Source organism: Silurus aristotelis (assembly GCF_946808225.1).
Source record: "Silurus aristotelis genome assembly, chromosome: 20".
In the NCBI taxonomy this organism is placed as follows: Eukaryota; Metazoa; Chordata; class Actinopteri; order Siluriformes; family Siluridae; genus Silurus; species Silurus aristotelis.
Genome location: NC_139593.1, coordinates 3,351,607 through 3,372,152, shown reverse-complemented (window position 1 = coordinate 3,372,152; position 20,546 = coordinate 3,351,607). Strand labels below are relative to the sequence as shown.

Below are 20,546 nucleotides of genomic sequence, written 5' to 3'. Positions count from 1 at the left end.
AACTGTAACTAGCACAGAAGCCCAATAACTGAACACCGCTCGGGTTCAGATCAGGGGGGCCGTTCCTCCCAATCACGCCCCTCCAGGTGTCACTGTCGCTGCCCACGTGTGCATTGAAGTCTCCTAGTAGAACGACGGAGTCCCCAGTCGGAGCACTGTCCAGCACCCCTCCCAGAGACCCCAAGAAGGCCGGTACTCTATACTGCCGTTTGGCCCGTAGGCACACACGACAGTGAGAGACCTATCCCCGACCCGTAGGCGCAGGGAAACGACCCTCTCGTTCACCAGGGTAAACTCCAACACATAGCGGCTAAGCTGGGGGGCTATAAGCAAACCCACACCAGCCCGACGCCTTTCACCATGGGCAGCTCCAGAGTTGTAAAGAGTCCATCCTCTCTCGAGGAGTGTGGCCGTGCGTAGAGGTGATCCCGACTATCTCTAGTCAAAACCTCTCAACCTCACGCACAATCTCAGGCTCCTTCCCCGCCAGCGAGGTGACATTCCACGTCCCTAGAGCTAGCTTCCGTGTCCAGGGATCGGGTTGTCGAGGCCTCCGCCTTCGACTGCTGCCCGATCCTCTTAGCACCGGCCCCTTACGGTCCCTCCTGCAGGTGGTGAGCCCGGCCGGACCCTGTGGGGGAAGGCCCGCCCACCAGGCGCTCGCATACGAGCCCCAACCCCAGGCCTGGCTCCGGGGGGGGGGCCCGGCTGCGCCATACCGGGCGACGTCACGGTCCCTGATTTAGTATCTCTCATAAGGGGTTTTGAACCGCTCTTAGTCTGACCCGTCGCCCAGGACCTGTTTGCCTTGGGAGACCCTACCAGGGGCATATAGCCCCGGACAACATAGCTCCTAGGGTCATTCGGGTACTCAAACCCCTCCACCACGTTAAGGTGGCAGTTCAAGGAGAGGCTTTTTTTTTTTTTTTTTTTTTTTTTTTTACTTATATTTTTTTTTACATATTAAATATAATTAAAAAACATGATATAAGGCATAAAGATTTAATTAATAATGAAAAAATTATTAGATATTTTATTAGGTGTCGAAAACTCAAATTTACTCATGAGTCAGCACATTTTGGTGTGTGTGTGTGTGTGTGTGTGTGTGTGTGTGTGTGTGTGTGTGTGTGTGTGTGTGTGTTGTGCGCATGTGTGTGTGTGTGTGTGTTGTGCGCATGTGTGTGTGTGTGTGTGTGCTTAAACTATTGCATAATAAAATGTAGAGCAGAAGCAGTGGAAAGTCAACATCAGGTTGGCAGCTTATAAGTGTTCAGAGGTAAAACACACTTCCTCAGACAGAACCAGGACCAGCAGGCAGGATGCATGTAGACCTGGTGTGGCTGACGGTGGCACTTCTCTCATTTCCTCAAATTATACTATGTGATCCACTGTAAGTACACACACACACACACACACACACACACACACACACACACACACACACACACACACACACACACACACACACACAGTTATTTCTCTCCACACATTTTTTTCACATGTAGTTTTTGCAATTTCCACACACTATTTGCACTCGTACATAACGTGTAATTTTACACACATGAGCACATTGATCACAGTGTCATGTGTCTTTGTTTGAACTCATGGTAAAATGTGTCAAATCATTTTTTTCTCTGCACAGGAACGTAATGTTGGCCCCGAACATACTGCGTGTGGGCACAGACGAGAAGGTGTTTGTGGAGGCACAGGATTACATTGGAAATGATCTCCAAATAAAGATCAGCGTCAAGAACTATCCACAGAAAACGACAGAATTGACATCTGCATCCACCACCCTCACTGCTGCCAACAACTTCCAGTCCCTAGTTAAGATAAAGGTGAGTTCTCCAAAATCAGAATCAATAATATCCAGGCATGTGCAAAACCTTAAATGAAAAATTCAGATGCAAATTTTCTAGTGTCTTTGAATTTTTTACTTTTATGCCACTGATGACATTTTAATTTCTGAACCTTATCAATTTTTATAACTATCAATAATTGACTTTTGTATTTATGCAAACACTACATAAGGACTTAGCTATAAATAATGTAAATAAATAAATTATTGGATGAAAATATAATCATTATTATATATTTTTAGAAGAGGGTGTATAATGACCATTATAATGGAGCTTCTCTTACTTTGCTTTGGTTCAGATTCCTGATGTTATTGGCTTCTTTAATGATGGCCCACTGGACAAGCAGTATGTGTATCTTCAGGCTGAGTTTCCTACCAGTGTGCTGGAAAAAATGGTGTTGGTGTCCTTCCAATCCAGCTACATATTTGTTCAGACCGACAAGAGCATCTACACACCTGGAACACAAGGTAAAACTGTCTGGACACACAGTAGGTATGAAAGCCTCAATTAAGGTAACGTAAGTTTGTTCCTAATGAGCGAGCCGGTGGTGACTGTGGAAAGGAAAAACTCCCTGAGATGACATAAGAAAAACCTTGAGAGGAACCAGACTCAAAAGGGGGGTACCTCATCCTCATCTGGGATGTCCATTTATTACAGATAAACGATGTTGAGGTGCAGTGATTGTGATCAGATGCAAACTGTAGTCCTGAGTCAGTGTAGCAGACTGTTGACATTAACTACTGTCCAAATCTAAATTGAAATCCTCAAAGCTCCTGTGTTACTCTATTTCATGGATCGCCAGTCGATTGATGAGAAACCATCCCCAACTGTACAGAGTGTCCTCCAATCAAAGAGAACACCATCCAGAGGCAGGCCTGAACGAAGTGGGCAGAACAATGGAGGGATAGAGGTGCAGGAACAGTGGTCACTGGTACCTCAGGAACATGTTTAACTCGACTGAGAGAGAGGGAGAGAGAGAGAGAGAGAGAGAGAGAGAGAGAGAGAGAGAGAGAGAGAGAGAGAGAGAGAGAGAGAGAGAGAAGAGGGGTGACAGGGAGAGATAGATATGGATTATTAAGTCTATATTGTGGTATAAAAGTGTGCAGTTTGGACTACGGCAAGACTCGCTCTGGCAGCATAACTAAAAGGGAGAACCAGAGGGTAACACTGACATGAGGGATCTCTGGGATAAGAGACGACCCACCACACCACCGTCAACAAACCTGAGTGAACGTGTTAAAATGGAGGATCATACTGGTACAGAAGTTCACTCAAATACTGTGACGCAAGACGTTAAGTGCTCTATACGTCAGTAGTAGTATTTTATAATCAGTGTGAGATGTAATTGGGAGCAGTGTAGATGATTAAAACATGGCTGATGTGCTCATATTTTCTGAAGTTGTATTTTTACTGAATACTGAAGTTTATTTCTGCACTTACTTCATCACCCAGACAGTAAAGCGGTACAGTAGTCTAATCTTGATGTAACAAAAGCATGAACTAGTTTTTTATGCATCCTGTAGCGGCATCATATTTTAAATTCTTGTCTTTGCTTAGTTATCCAGATCAAGAATTGAGACAAATTGGGTTCTTAAATGCACAGTGGAGAGTAAACTAGGCAATTAGGTATACAGACACAGGAAAGAAAAGCGGGGAATGGGACATCTAGTGGCTAAAGACTGCATAACAGCCAATGTCCTGACAGGCCCCCAAAAACCTGACAGCATTCGTCTTGCATGCTGATTAAACTGAACGCACACCACCTGTGTGTTAATCTCTCTGAACTCCCAGCCAATAACAGTCTAGCAATCACACTGACCAGGATATGCATGTGTAAATTAGGCAAATAATTAGGTTTTTGTGTCTCAGTTCTTTACAGGATCTTCTTACTGGCTCCTGACCTGCAGCCCAAAGACTACCCTGGAGGAATCGACGTGGACATCATAGTAAAATAAAAACTTCATCTTCTCCACAGTTTATAACAAAATCTTCTCCATCTCCTACATTTACTTACATTTATACTCATGAAAAAAAATCAGAACAGTTATGAGACTGATGGTGATTTGTGACTGAAATGTTTTCTTAAATCACAAATTATGCTTTGTTTTCTTTTACTTTTCCCCCCAGAATCACAGTGGACACACAATCAAAAAAGATGTGATCTACCCCAATGAAGCGATAATAAGAGGGAATTACAATATCCCTGAAATTACCAAGTCAGTCCACTGCATTAAGGCTTCTGGTGTAAAGTGAAATATCATGAACAATCAGTTTTACTGTAAACCCTCTCTCTCGCTCTCTCTCTCTCTCTCTCTCTCTCTCTCTCTCTCTCTCTCTCTCTCTCTCCCCCACACAGATTTGGGGTATGGTCTATAGTAGTAAAGTCTAAAAACGCCCCTCATAAAAACGTCACTGCTCAATTTGAAGTTAAAGAATATGGTACGAATATTATAATTAGAAAATCTACCCCCTTGCTGGTTCTTCTGTAGAAAAAGCTTTCCTTCACTTTTTCTTTGTTTTTTTTTTTCAGTGCTCCCAATTGTTAAGGTAACATTACAGCCAATCAAGCCATTTATTGATGTCCATGATGAGGAGTTTGAGGTGTTAATAACTGCCAAGTAAGTAAAATATCCAAGCCAAGTGAGATCATGGTCCAAATATATATATTTGGACCATGGTGGTTGGTACAACTCCAGGAAGAGGCACTGATGGAGATTCCTTCTATTCCAATTTAAACATATTTAAAAGCTTTCACAAATATTTCACTGTAAATATATATATATATATATATATATATATATATATATATATATATATATATATATATATATATATATATATATATATATATATATGTGTGTGTGTGTGTGTGTGTGTGTGTGTGTGTGTGTGTGTATATATATATATATATATATATATATATATATATATATATATATATATATATATATGATTTTTGTGAATTATGTAGGTACCAGTTTGGAAAAAATGTGGACGGTGTTGCGTTTGTGGTGTTTGAAGTGAGGAAGGATAACGTAAGATTCTTTCTGCCTAACTCTTCAAGCACAATACCGGTAAAGGACATGCACTTTTCCAGTACTTCATCCTTCAAAATCTAAACAAATTAATAAGGAATGAAATGTGTGTCCAATGTATTTAATATAACTTTTTTTATTAAATGAAAATAAGAAAGAAGTAAACAATGATAAAGTGTTTGCATTCAGGTTATAATGCTTACCTGTAGTATGTTGTATGTAGATCACTAATGGAGTGGGAGATGCAGTGCTCACAAGATCCATGATACAGCAGTCCATCAATAATAATTCATATCAGTCAATGTTTTAACTCAGACTGGTAAGAGGTGGTCACTGTGTGTGTGTGTGTGTGTGTGTGTGTGTGTGTGTGTGTGTGTGTGTGTGTGTGTGTGTGTGTGTGTGTGTATGTTTTCTGATCTACATTAACGCATCATTCCACGTGTCACCTTTCACCCGTTTTATCATTAACAATGTCCCAGGAAGTGAAATGGTTAAAGCAGAAAGGGGGGACAATCAAATTGTAAAATCACCGTACACCATCGAGTTCAAGAAAACACCCAAATACTTTTACCCTGGAACGCCTTTTGATGTCACGGTATGAAAATATTCTTTCTAGACAATGTATGTAAGAAGTATTATTCACGTTCATCCAAAGCCATTAAAGCTTAATTAATTAATAATCATTAGCATGGATAATTAGCATTGATTCTTATTACATTTACTGTCAACTGATAAAAAAAAAAAAAAAAAAAAAAAAGTTTTGAGTAGAATGCATTATTTTCAATCTCTTCTGTACGTTTAATCTGGATTTGAAAAGGTTTATGTGACCAATCCGGACCAGTCTCCTGCTGCTGGGGTGATGATCAATGTAGGAATGAGACTAGGCGAGCTGCAGGCTCTGACCAATAATAACGGCATTGCCAAAGTCACTGTGAACACCAACAGAGTAATGAGCACTCTAGAAATCACTGTAAGTCTGATTTGAGATTTAAGTCAAGGTTTAAGGGTGTGTGTGAAGAATGGATTGTACAGAAATGGGAATAATAAGCAAACACAATATTAAATCATGTTCTATTTTAATACAATTTTACCGGCTAAGTTGGTTCAAGTGACCAGGACAGATTTTTCAGCAGGTGTGAATTTTCAAAAGCAGTGAAGCACAATGGAAGCATTTCAACTAAAATGGTTGTGCTGTGTATCCAGGCAAGGACCAATGACCCACGCATACTAGATGAAAGACAAGCTGAGAACAAGATGATAGCCGAGGCTTACACTACCAAAGGAGGTTCCAGTAATTACCTACATATAAGTGCTTATTTTGCAGAACTGCAAATTGACGACGAGGCAAAATTCCATCTAATGATGCAAAGCAGTGTTGAAGATCAATACGTCACTTATGTGGTTGGTATCTCTTACATACACATTAGTGAATTCATTAATTAATAATATTAATTACTAAGCCTCAACCTAGAATCTTACATGAACTAATGTAAGACCGTGATTGTTTTCTTTACTTTTTTATTTAAAAGAAAGTTCTATGGTTTCTGTTTGTCAGATTCTTAGTAAAGGACAGATTGTGAAAGCAGAGAGATATAACAGAAAAGGGCAGTCACTGATAAGTCTGTCAGAAAGGATCACTAAGGACTTGGTTCCCTCATTTCGACTGGTGGCTTATTACCACGTTGGATCTGAAATCGTATCAGACTCCATCTGGGTTGACGTAAAGGACACGTGCATGGGAACGGTAGGCTTTCTTTCCACTTTACAAGCTGGCTAGCGTGCCAGTATTTTCCACCATTTGCTAAAATTAAATGAATATATTTCTTATCCTATGTAAACATAGCTGAAACTGAGTGTAAAGGACAACCACGATGGCAAGATATACGAGCCTGGTGATGAATTTAATCTGGTAGTTACTGGAGATCCGAGTGCTAAGGTTGGTCTGGTCGCTGTGGATAAGGCTGTCTTTGCTCTCAACAAGAACAGACTCACGCAGTCCAAGGTGAGCGATACCCTGAGCTGTTAGAGTTTAAAAATTATCTGATCTTCTTAATCATGTATGTTGAAGGTTTATATTTGGTTCACTCAGGATTACAGGATAACAGTCATTCAGGTTGCTACTGAAATCTGATGATGTTAAAGAATATATACTTTCAGTAATATTCCTATCTATTTCCACCAACAGATCTGGAACCTTATAGAGAAGTATGACACGGGCTGTACAGCAGGAAGTGGGAAAGACAGCATGGGGGTTTTCTATGATGCAGGACTTCTGTTTCAGTCTGATAAAGCAGGAGGCACCAAGGAAAGAACAGGTGAAGCAGATATTTTTAAATTGAAGTAATAAATAAATAAATAAATAAATAAATAAATAAAAAGTAATAAATAATAAATAAAAAAGCAGTGAGTGGTTATGATGTAACAATACCTCATTTTCTGGTAACATCATGACCCAAAGTGATTCTGTCTGCTTATTTTTGTTTCCCAACATTTACAATGATTTTTACTGGTCCAATTATTATTGTGGAACGTCTCACATTTATCATTTCATCAGGGTTATTATCATTAACAAAGATATCAGTGAAGAAATCATTTTAGCTAATTGAAATAAAAAAAAAATAATAATAATAATTGTTGGATTTTTAAATATCAAACTTAAATAGCAGCTATAACAAATAAAAACTTACCAGAAATTTAGAGAATAAAATGTAAATATAATTTCCAGTTTAATTGTAAAATTTTTTTTTATAGATATTGATTGTCCTACCCAACCAAAGAGAAAACGGAGAGAACCACAAATCTCCCAATCATTGGGTAAGAAGTTGGATTTATGTAGATTGATATATATATATATATATATATATATATATATATATATATATATATATATATATATATATATTAGAGCTGTCATTTGATTAAAATATTTACTTGCGATTAATCCCATGATTGTCATGAGTTGGCTCGTGATTAATTGCAACTTGATTGCACATTTTAATCTGTTCCAAATGTACCTTAAACAAATACTTTTCAAGTTTTCAATACTGTAATAAACATTGCCATGGACAAATATGGACGCTTTATGCAAATGTATGTTCATATTATTAGTGAAACCAAACACAACTAAATAATCTTGAAATTGTTTTAAAGAAATTATGGTGGCTAAAATTACATAAATCATCAGGACACCAAATGGAAATGCCCCTATGTTTATCCCGAATGGTTAATAAGGTGATACCGGAGAAACGGTACCTCTTCTAAATTTATATATTTAGCGAGTGGAGCAAGTGGAGTGGAAATCCGGATTCAACACCCCCTTCTGGACATTACCAATACTCATAGTGATCTTGTTTGGCCTGACCAACACGCCAGCTATGTTCCAGGCCTTGATTAATGACTTAACGGAACGTTGATAACATCTCCCACTCTGAAGAAGAACATATCCATGTTCGGTCTGTACTCCAACGTCTCCTCCGGAACAGTCTGTATGCCAGGGTAGAGAAATAAAAATGACACGTCATCACCACCCCCTTCTTGCGATTCACACCCTCCGCCGGGAACACAAATGGTCCCAACCTAGCTTTCTCCGAGCTAAAAGACCTCTTCACATCTGCTCCCATCCAGGCATGCCTAATCCCTCTTGCCAATTTATTACACGGATGCCTTAGACAACCAACTTCACCTGTCTGAGGCTGGTCTTTATGTCCTTTACTCCAAGGACTCCTCCACATGGTCTTCTAAGCTAATCTGGGTGAAATAGGCCCACAACTTCTTGCCAACTGCTGCCATGCGGCTCTCGCCCTTCCAGGCTGTCTAAGACTACCAATCCCCCAAGTTCACCATGCAGGAAGCAAAGTTCCATCTGTTCCATTCACCCTGGCCAGATCCGGCACTACCAACGAGGGTGGAAGAAGGCCCGGGTTGTCCTAGACAGATCTTCCCACAATTATGTCTATTCTTTGGATTTTAAATTCCATCCTGTGCCCCACTATCGTGTAGGCCAGAAGGTCAGGCTATCAATCCAAGACCTACCACTCAAATCCTTTAGCAAGAAAATCGTCCCATGCTTCATAGGATTTTTTTTCCATTTCTAAAGTTATTAACCCATTTACGGTCTGCCTCAAACTCCCAGAATTCTTTAAATCCACACTTCATTTGATTATGAAATTTGTTTGGTCTTTTCCCTGCTGTGTTCATTATTGAAACTGCCTAATATCAACCCGATTAGTTCCTGCATTTCTCGCAGGAACTAATTTTTCTTTTCAAGCTGACTGGAAAGAAATGGAAAATAAATAATTATAATATTTTCATGCTAGTTAAGATGACGCTTTATTTTCTGACGTGCCAATGTTTTGCACTTTGATCTCCTGAGGCATGATTTACAAATCCAAATTTGTCCAGGTGATGATGATTTCATCAGCTCTGATGAAATCGTCACCCGGACACAGTTCCCTGAGAGCTGGCTTTGGGAAGATATAAGTCTGCCAGGATGCCCAGAAAACAACCCATGGTAAATGAAACAATCCATGATATATTTTGTCCAGCATTCTGGAGCTTAATGGTAGCACTGTTTCGACTCTGCCTTTTTCCTTTTTATTGTAGTACCACAACAAGCCTCACCATGAACAAAATATATTTACAAGACTCTATTACAACATGGCAAGTCCTAGCCATCAGTCTGTCCAAGTCCCATGGTCAGTTCTGCATCGTTTTCTAATGTTGAAAACCTCTGAATGTGACATAATGTCTACAAACCTGATCTATACACCTGTAAGAACTGGCATATAACTGTAAGTATTTGCACATTGTTATTTATCCCTCTCTGTAGGTATCTGTGTGGCTGATCCCTTTGAAATAACAGTGGCAAAGGAATTCTTTGTGGATCTCAAGTTACCTTACTCAGCAGTACACAATGAACAAGTTGAAATCAAAGCGATTCTGTATAACTTCTCCAATAGGCGACAGAGGGTAGTTTTCACAATCATCTACATTTAACAAATGCATTTCTGGTAGGATGATTGGCTGATGATAAATTGCCCCCATGTGTGATGTAGTGGGCTAGCATCATTATATCACGGGTCTATTTCTGCTGCAATGGATCCACTGCCATTTGGTTACACTATTTATTTAGGATGCACAAATGAAATAGTTTCAATTGTTTTACTTTGACTTCACTTCACTAGGCTTCATATGTCACACTAATGGCTGATTCAATGATAATGAATTAACATTAATTTTTTTGTATTGATGCTGTGGACATACTTTCCTGAATTTCTTTGCCCAACAGGTGCGTGTGGAATTCTTTGAAACAAAGGATATTTCTAGTGTGGCCAGCAAGAAGAAAAAACACCGTACCGTAGTGAATGTTGATGCAAGATCCAGCAGATCTGTCCCATTTGTGATCATTCCCATGAGAATTGGGGAACACCATATAGAGGTGCAGGCTGCAAGTTCATCATATCATGATGGAGTAAAAAAAAGCCTGAAGGTGGTGGTGAGTATCAACCATTTCTATATCATCGAACATTCAGGACAGTCCTTAATGATTTGTATGTTCTGCAGTCATGCTAAGATTTGCATTATGTCTGAAATGTTCTGTTTTTCTTGCTCAGCCCAATGCTGTTCTCACTGAATTGTTACAAACAAATCTGTATCTAAATCCTTCTCTATTTCCTGGTAAGTTTTTAATACAGTCTATACCTAATCTACGGCATCTTATTGTTGTTCCTCCACCTCTTCTCTTTCTTTTTTTATTTCTTTCTTTCTTTTTATATTTTTTGTCACCAATATTCTGCACATTTTTAGGTTTAGATTTTTTCCTATTTCTCTTGTTCTTACTCCCACCCCCTCTTCATTCAAAATAAAGGTGGCATCCAAACTGAAGAGATGAAGACTGCTATTCCAAGTGGGCAGGTTCCAAACACTGCAGCACACACTTACATCACTGTGACTGGTAAGAAGAAATTCAAACACACTATCATAGACCAATTCAAGTTTTTTCCTTTAGGGCACATTTCTATTGTTATTCCCACCAGACACAACAGTAATGCAATACCAATGTTGTTAAATAGGTGTCTGAGCAAGTTTTATTTATATGGCAGATATAAATTCTTGTAAATGGTAATTCGGCTTATTCGTCTGATTTAAACATAGTCAAAGATAACATGGGTTTCCATGCCAGCACTTCAGACTTTAATATTTTAGCTACAAAAGTTTTCAGACAACCAGGATTAGAAAGTGGAGAGCATGTTCATTTTACTTTACAGGAGATTGTGGCTTATTGAAGGTGGAGTGTGGCTTATTCTCTTTAGTCATTCTAGAAAATGGAGATGCTTTTGATCGCTAACCACAATGTTGTGAATTGGTGTTCAGGACAGAAGTACTGGATGTTTGGTTGACAATTCCGTCTACTTTTTTAAATCAAACCCTATACTGGATTGGTCAATGTGCATGCTAAAATGCAAACTTCATATGGTTAATTTTAGTCTTGTAGTGTCTCATTGTTTTAAGTCTAAAGCAATTACCACTGTGGTCCGTTTATGATGAGCCTTAGAAGCAAGGCCATTTTGCAGTCTAACCACGGGCTCTTTAAAGCTGTAGATGATCAGAAGACAAACTTGGATGTACAAGTGAATGTGAGTGGACAAAGTCGCCCCATCAAATGGATTCTCAACAACAGAAATGCTCATGTTTTAGGCTCAATGAAGGTTAATTTTTCTTCTAATTTCTTATTATGTTCTTGTTTTATTGTGGAAATGATATGAATAATGATTGTATTTTCATCCTAGTTAAGATTCCCCAGCATGCTGGTTACTACTAATTATTCATTAGTAATTCATGAACACTGTGCTTAAACTAAAGGTTTAACAGGGGTGTGTAGACTTTAGTATCTACTGTATGTTGTCCTTTATCAAGGTCAAATGTAGACCTAACAAAAGATCTGTGTGCATGGACTTTTACAGGTTCAGTCTCAGCAAGAGTTGAATGTTATTGCTAAAGGAAACGGGGTTGGAGTTCTGAAAGTGAGTGCTCATGGATACTACAAAGTTTATTTTTGGATCTACAAATAATAATAATAATAACAACAACAACAATAATAACAATAACGCTATTTTATAGGTAATGACGACTTATTATGCTAGACCCGTAGAACAAAAAAGCGACTGCGAAAGGTTTACTGTTTCTGTTGAAATGAAGAGAGAAGCAGAAAGTAAGATTTAGTTAATTTTTTAATTCCTGCGTTCTATTTGTTGTATTTTTTTAATATACCTGTCATAATTTTTTGCTCTAATATTTCTCTCTAGCATCATATATAGATGCAGAAGAAAGTTACATGTTCAGCATTGACATCCTGTAAGTATATGGCAAAATAAAATGCATAAAGTTTTATTCAGTCATTTTTAATTTTAAATCAGATTTTTTTTAATTTAATTCTTCTGAAGGTTATATGATGATATGATGATACCTAAATCCATCTTTTTAATTAGTAGCAAAAACTGATGATTAATGATTAATACTGTATCTTTAATAGAATTTGTGAGCTGTAAAAAAAAAATAGTCACAAACATCTTAATTTGACAATGAATGATTTTTAAAGTTATGATTTCTTTTTTGGAATGAACTCACTGTTTACACCTGTGAAACTTTCTGTAAACTTTTCAGTTTTAAAGACCCAGAAAGAGATGCCACGGTGGTTATTTTGGACATTGGCTTACTATCCGGGTTTGTGGTGGATAAAAGCGATCTGACAAAAGTAAACAAAACCAGATACCTACAAACAGTTCTGTACAAGGAGCTTTACATTTGACAGAAAGCTATGTCTGATTACTTTTTTCTACTTATCTCATTTTAGCTGAGCAGTGGGAAAGATAAAATCATTCATAAGTTTGAAGAACTTTCTGATCGTGGCTCCCTAATCATTTATTTATATAAGGTACTATATGATAAAAAAGATTTATTTTTCATGATTGACATATAGCAATGATGAAGCATTAAAGTGGCTGTGATGAGGCTGTTTTTTTCTCTTGTCAGGTATCAAACAAGGTGCCAAACAAGATTGCGTTCAGACTGCACAAGATGCAAAAAGTAGATATTCTTCAACCAGCTTCTGTCAGTGTGTATGAGTACAACGATTCAGGTAAAGAGTGTGTTCAAGCCAAAGCAGTAAGATATTTAAAAAATATGACATTTTCTTTGTCAATAATTTAACATGTCAAAAATACGGTGGCCAAGAAGTGCAAAACACATTAACAAATCCGAAAACACAAGCCAGTGCACTCTTAGTTCCAGTCCCAATCCCGGATAAATGGGGAGGATTGCGTTAGGAAGGGCATTCAGCGTAAAACATGTGCCAAATCAAACATGCGGATCATAAATCAGATACTCATACCGGATCAGTCGAGGCCCGGGTTACCAACGACCGCCACAGGTATTGTTAGCCAACAGGGAACCGGCGGAAATTGGGCTACTTTTGGCCAAAGGAGTAAAGGAAAACATCTACAGAGACGGCAGGGAAAGGAGAAGTGTAGGAGAGTGGAGGTTTGTGTGCAGTAGGAACAACAGACTGGTTTAAGGTGGAGGGTGGACTGCATCAAGGATCAGCTCTGAGCCCTTTCTTGTTTGCAGTGTTTAAAAGCCTGGAGAGGTATGTGCTGGAGAGAAGGGGAATGAAAGTCAGTAGGAGTAAGACAGAGTACATGTGTGTGAATGAGAGGGAGGACAGTGGAGTGGTGTGGTTTCAGGGAGAAGAGGTGGAGGAGATCAGGTACCTGAAATGAGTTTATTAGAGGGACAGCACATATAGTATGTTTTGGTGACAAAATGAGAGAGGCCCGATTAAGATGGTTTAGACATGGGCAGAGGATGGACATGGGGAATATCACTAGAAGAATGCTAAGGATGGAGCCACCAGAAAGGAGGAAAACAGAAGGCCAAAAAGGAAGTTGTGAAGGAAGACATACAGGTAGTTGGATTAAAAGAGGCAGATGTAGAAGACAGAGTAGTATGGAGACTGATGATCCGCTGTGGTGGCCCCTAATGGGAGCAGCTAATCAAGAGCTTTAACAAAAAGTTCGGGTTGGTACTTTAAATATTGGTACTATGACTGGTAAAGGGAGAGAGGTAGCTGATATGATGGAGAGGAGAAAGGTAAATATGTTGTGTGTTCAGGAGACCAAGTGGAAAGGGAGTAAGGCCAGGAACATTGGAGGTGTTTAAACTGTTTTATCATGGTGTGGATGGAAAGAGAAATGGTGTAGGGGCGATTCTGAAGGAAGAGTACAGTAAGAGTGTAGTGGAGGTAAAGAGAGTTTCTGATAGGGTGATGATCGTGGAGCTGGAAGTTGAAGAGGTGATGATAAATGAAATTAGTGCTTATGCTCCACATCTGGGTTGTGAGAGGATGGAGATGGAAATGTGTTGAATAGTGAGGAGAGTGTGTTGAAAAGATGGAGGGAGTATTTTGAGCAGCTGATGAACGAGGAAAATGAGAGAGAGAAAAGGTTTATAACAGGATTAGAAATTGGTTTATTAGAGGGACAGCGCATGTAAGACGTTTTGGAGACAAGGTGAGGGAGGAGACTTTGATCTTTTTGACATGCACATGATTTCTTATGTCATTTGTAGGGAAACGATGTGTGAAGTTCTACCATCCAACAAAGAAAGAAGGAGCCCTGAGCAGATTGTGCAGTAATCAGGAGGGTCTTTGTGAGTGTGCTGAAGGTACAAGCATTCATACAGGAATATATAAACTAATGTAAGAATTGTGTTTGGATACTAAAGTGAGATTATTTCACTAATAACATTCACGGACACTGACAAGCTCTTCTTTTTCATTATTTTCTCTTCAATCCCCCGTGCTCTTCTGCACACCCCCAAGAGCACATGCTTGCTCCAGAAATACATTATTTTCAGCATCAAATTACAAGATAAATGATTTCCTAAATTTAAAGCAATCTTTAAATTCAATCCACATACATTTTTACTCATATACTAATATATACAGTTTTTTTATGATGTGTATTAATAAATAAATCTTTTACATTCCCCGATACAGAAAACTGCAGTATCCAGAAAAAACTGAATATTGAACAAAATGAGCGGGAGCTGAGAGCCTGTGAAGCCGACACCGATTATGGTAAAATGCTGACTCTGCACATGCTAACATATTCTTTCAGTCCTCCCTCACTGTATTCATGCCGCCCTGTCATGTATAAGAATCAATTCTTATTTTAATCAAAGGAATAAAACATAACAATTCTATTATATTGTCTGTAATGTGTGTATTTGCAGTTTACAAAGTCAAAGTAGTGGAAACGAATCTGAACCCAAACACAGATTTCTATGAAATGGAGATTAAAGAGATCCTGAAAGAAGGTAGGTCTTACTGTTCTTCTGTATAATGCACCTGTGTGTATGTTAGAGTCGCGATACACTCCCTGTCATGATTCAATCTGTTTCAATATACAAATATATACATATAATATACAAAACTTCGTAAAAAAAAAATTAAGAAAAAAATCTCAATGTAACTTAGTAAAAAATATTAATTAACAGGGGCTTATTATTGTAAAACATATTATCCTACATTTGATCTTACAACTTAATTTATTAGCCTCATGTTGCACTAAATAAAGAATTAATACATAAAATAAGTAATTTAGAACTTTTATTTATTACTTTTATTACTGTGTGAATGAACTGTCTAATTTCTAGGGGGGTTGTTTCTACAGGGATCGACCGAGTTGACCCTGGAAACCAGAGGACCTTTATGGGTCTTGCTGATTGCAGAAGTGCTTTCAATTTCGTGAAAGGCAAGAGCTACCTCCTCATGGGCCAACGTTCTAACATACTGAAGGAAGACAGCAGGTGGGTTAATTATTACGAATCTCTGTGTGGTTTTCAGATGCTGATGATAATGAAGTGATATTTGCTTTGGAATTTTAATTCATTTGTGTTGTTGTTGTTGTTGTTGTTGTTGTTGTGGTCAGGCTGCTGTATATCCTGGGAGAGAAGACGTGGATTGAATACTGGCCCACGAGTGTTGAAGGGCAAACTGATGAATACAAAGAGAATTACCTGGGCATCACTGCACTAGCTGAAGCTCTTTTTACCTTTGGATGCCCTACTTAAAAAAATATTTTGGTTGTTGTTTTTTAAATCTAACTTTTATAATTATGTGCTGTCATTATTTGTTGTATCTGTGTTTTCTGAAAGAAAAACATAAATACAATAATAAAAAATCATTCCAATGATTCCTTTACATGTTGGTTGACAGCTGCAGACTCAGAGGTATTAGAATCCGTATCCTGGTTTATTAGTTAACAGAATAAACCCAGTACTAAAATAAAGTAAAAAAACAAACAGAAGGGTCTGAGACACGAGATAGAAGCCAGCATCACATCACATCACATGCCAGATACAAATTAAACCACATGTGGACATGCGATTAACTCAAGATGTTCAACATACATTTATTTCACATTTTCTTTAAAAACCTAAAACAGTAAATCTTTTACAGTACAACTCAAAAGTTTGAACAGATGAGACCTGATGATCAGGTGATCAGGAATGTCTCTTTTCTCTGTCATGTTTTTATCACTGACTTCCTCTGTCTCATCCACGTTAACCCCAGACTTCTTACTGCCTTCTGCCTGATCCTTGTGAGCTTCAGAAACTAGTCTACATCTGTGGTGTATGAGAGACAAGAAATTATACACCAGTGGGAGAAAAAAGCGACACAATGACAAGAAACAGGTTGATGAGCTGAAAACAACGGTGTATTAGCAGCACTATGGGCTAAAATAAATTTTAAAAGTGAAAGAAGAGGGGCGAGGAACTCGAAACTTTCTAATGAAAACTATTTATTTATTTATTTATTTTTTTTAAACTTTCGAGTTTAAAACTCAAAATATGAGAGAAAAAAACTCAAAAGATTACAAGAAAAAACTTCACAAATTTACGAGAAATAAATTGTAAGTTTAATAAAGGTTCTGTGTGTAAAACCCAAACATTTATGTTGGGGGAGGGTTCTATCCGCATATAATTTTCATAAAAAAACGCATATAATTTGATGGTGTATTACGGCCAATATAGGATTTTAAAAAAGAACCGGAAGGGGAGGGGCAGGGAATTTCCGATTTACAAATTTTGAAATTTCAAGTTGTACGTCGAAATTTTCAAGTTTAAAAATCAGAATATTACAACTGATATAATTATAAATTAATATAATTTATAATTAGATTGTACATTATAATTTATAATGTACAATCTAATTATAAATTATATTAATTATTATTGGAAATCTTTGAGGAAATATAATTTTAATTTTTTATTTGAAACTCAAAAATCTGTGGGGTTTTAATTTCTTTCAAGGAAGAAAACTGCATATACACTGTGCAAGGTTGGGCAGATGTTGGATTTAGCAACAAGGAAATACTTGTTAGTTTAGCTCAGAATCACCAGATCATCATAATGGAAAGTTTAAAACATAACGATTGAATTTGTGTTCTTTTCAACTTTACAATTCGAATTTACAGCTTGAACTTTTTAAGCTTGAAAATTATCTGCCCCTCTCCTTCCAGTTCTTTATATATATATAAATAATAAAACTAATAAAATTGGATAATACACTAAATATATATTATATGCGGTTTTCTCCCTTGGTAGTGGTATATTACTAAGTGCTAAGTATTTGTTCTTCATTGCTTTCCTCCTCCGGCTGGGTCCGTGGTATAGCTTTGGATAGGGAAAAACAGTTGTATCTTCTGAAAGATCTTCTGCGAGAGTGTTTTCACCTGCTGACCCTGATACAATCAATAACAGTCTCTCAGCAGGTCGTTCATATGATCAAAGGTTACATTTACACAAGATGCCTGATTTACGGAAACGTAGCTTCATTAACCCTTCAGGTGCATCGATACAAAAAAGTTCCCTCAGGTCCATTTTTTTTTCAATAAATCATAATAAAGCATATAATGAGCATTTCATAACTGACGTCAGCGAATAAGCTTAACAAAATCTAGATACAAACAGAAAATGTAAACAGTAAAAAATTTTCTAAACTTAAATCTATATATTCAATACTGTATTAGTTGAAATTACAAACAAAAAATATATTTAAAGTTATAAACTACTTTACAAAATATTCTATAAACAAAAATATATCCTGATAATAAAAAATTTGATTTATAAAAAAAAATAAAAAATGAAGTAAGTTTACAAAAAAAAATTACTGATCAGGCATAACATTATGATCACCTGAATAATATTGTGTTGGTCCCCTTTTGCTGCCAAAAAAGCCTGTCGATCATCAACATCATGAACTTCTTCAGCAGTTCGAGCTACAGGAGCTCGTCTGCTGGATCGGACTACATGGACCAGCCTTCGCTCCTCACGTGCATCAATGATCCTCGTCCCCCAATACTCTGTCGCCGGTTCACCACTGTTCCTTCCTTGGAGCACTTTTGATAGATTCTGACCACTTCAGACCAGAACATCCCACAAGAGCTGTAGTTTTGGAGATGCTCTGACCCAGACGTCTAGACGTCACAATTTTTCAAACTCGCTCAAATCCTTACGATCGCCCATTTTTCCTGCTTCTATCATTCTTTGAGGACAAAATGTTCACCTGCTGCCTAATAAATAAATCCACCCACTAACAGGTGAATGATGAAGAGATCATCAGTGTTCTTCAATTTACTGCTAACAACTGTATAATGACATAATGTTATAATGATATAATGGAAAGCCTGGTTTGGTAAATGTATACATAATTTGTATTCATAAAACCTATTTACAAAAAAAAAAAAAAAAAAAATGTTTTTTTTTTAAACACATTAAATATAATAATAAAAAACACATGATATAAGCCATAAAGATTTAATTAATTATGGTTAAATTATTAGATGTTTTTTAAGTGTTGAAAAATCTGATTTACTTATGAGTCAGCACATTTTGGTGTGTGTGTGTGTGTGTGTGTGTGTGTGTGTGTGTGTGTGTGTGTGTGTGTGTGTGTGTGTGTGTGTGTGTGTGTGCTTAAACTATTGCATAATAAAATGTAGAGCAGAAGCAGTGGAAAGTCAACATCAGGTTGGCAGCTTATAAGTGTTCAGAGGTAAAACACACTTCCTCAGACAGAACCAGGACCAGCAGGCAGGATGCATGTAGACCTGGTGTGGCTGATGGTGGCACTTCTCTCATTTCCTCAAATTATACTATGTGATCCACTGTGAGTACACACACACACACACACACACACACACACACACACACACACACACACACACACACACACACACATACACACACACACAGTTATATCTCTCCACACATTTTTTCACATGTAGTTTTTGCATTTTCCACACACTATTTGCACTCGTACATAACGCGTAATTTTACACACATGAGCACATTGATCACAGTGTCGTGTGTCTTTGTTTGAGCTCATGGTAAAATGTTCCCATGCTGTCACAGGAACGTGTTGTTGGCCCCGAACATACTGCGTGTGGGTACAGACGAGAAGCTAATTGTGGAGGCACAGGATTATAGTGGAAATGATCTCCAAGTGAGGATCAGCATTAAGAACTATCCACAGAAAAGGACAGAATTGACATCTGCATCCACCACCCTCACTGCTGCCAATAACTTCCAGTCTCTGGTTAACATAAAGGTGGGTTTCTCCAACAACAGAATCAATGATATGCAAGTGCATGTAAAAAAAATAAAAAAAATATTTCCACGAGTGTCCAAATCTTTTTTACTAATATATTGTAATTGATTTATAAAACACATAATACAACATTTTCCCTTTTTTTTCCTTTTTTGGCACTGTTGATATTTTTATTCCTAAACCTTACAATTTAGAATTTTTTAATATTTTGTTGTTAATAATTATTAATATTTAACTTGTTTATCCATTCAAACAATCCATAAGCACTTAACTATGAATATGCAATGTCACAACATTTATTCCCGACCAGAGTTGCAGTAATTTTTCACCAAGATCTTGTATTAATGATGGGAGAGTCTGACCACTGTGAAAAGTCTTCTCCAGCACATCCCAAAGAATCTCAATGGAGTTAAGGTCTGGACTCTGTGGTGTCCTCATGCTCCCTGAACCACTCTTTCACAATTTGAGCCCAATGAATCCTGGCATTGTCATCTTGGAATATGGCCATGCCATTAGGGAAGAGAAAATCCTGGTCATTCAGTATATTCAGGTAGTCAGCTGACCTCATTCTTTGGGCACATAATGTTGCTGAACTTAAACCTGACCAACTGCAGCAACCTTAGATCATAGCACTGATGATGGGTGCATCAGTTCATCCGCCCCTCTTCTTACCCTGATGCACCCATCACTCTGGAACTCATTTTGATGATCTCCACAAAGGATCCATCGATGATCAGTGGAGAATGGCTGCTCAGTGCTCTCCTAAAGTCAATAACCATCTCTTTGGTTTTGTCAAAGTTCAGAGACTGGTTGTTGGCTTTACAACAGGCTGTTAGCTGTTTCACCTCCTCTCCGTATGCTGACTCGTCATTGCTACACAGTGCTACACAGTCGTGAGTCAGCAAAGTGAACAGCAGTGAGCTGAGCACACAGCCCTGAGGGGCCCCAGTGCTCAGCTTGGAACGGTTTGGACGAGACACAAAA

General features: G+C 37.9%; 2 protein-coding genes across 2 annotated transcripts in view; both read left to right on the top strand.

Annotated features, from left to right (window-relative positions):
- Positions 1 to 1,238: 1,238 nt before the first annotated feature.
- On the top strand, positions 1,239 to 16,140 carry LOC310715913 (complement C3-like). Its single transcript, XM_083522633.1, is given in 35 exon segments — positions 1,239 to 1,390; positions 1,643 to 1,838; positions 2,158 to 2,326; positions 3,729 to 3,805; positions 3,987 to 4,075; positions 4,216 to 4,298; positions 4,390 to 4,477; positions 4,831 to 4,933; positions 5,118 to 5,187; positions 5,190 to 5,213; positions 5,374 to 5,489; positions 5,712 to 5,864; positions 6,098 to 6,295; positions 6,450 to 6,638; positions 6,738 to 6,896; positions 7,080 to 7,209; positions 7,646 to 7,708; positions 9,296 to 9,404; positions 9,497 to 9,588; positions 9,723 to 9,862; positions 10,182 to 10,388; positions 10,507 to 10,570; positions 10,761 to 10,847; positions 11,489 to 11,601; positions 11,857 to 11,916; positions 12,014 to 12,104; positions 12,199 to 12,247; positions 12,557 to 12,647; positions 12,747 to 12,827; positions 12,926 to 13,031; positions 14,519 to 14,614; positions 14,949 to 15,029; positions 15,185 to 15,268; positions 15,625 to 15,760; positions 15,883 to 16,140. Coding segments are annotated over 35 exon segments (3,807 nt in total). The 5' UTR covers positions 1,239 to 1,319; the 3' UTR covers positions 16,025 to 16,140.
- Positions 16,141 to 18,967: 2,827 nt separating this feature from the next.
- LOC310715878 (complement C3-like) overlaps positions 18,968 to 20,546 on the top strand; it is a 79,004-nt gene continuing 77,425 nt past the window's right edge. Inside the window, exons 1-2 of the mRNA XM_083522574.1 lie at positions 18,968 to 19,121; positions 19,367 to 19,562. Of these exons, the coding sequence (XP_083378700.1) occupies positions 19,051 to 19,121; positions 19,367 to 19,562 (267 nt within the window). The 5' untranslated portion in view covers positions 18,968 to 19,050. The remainder of the gene's footprint in view (positions 19,122 to 19,366; positions 19,563 to 20,546) is intronic.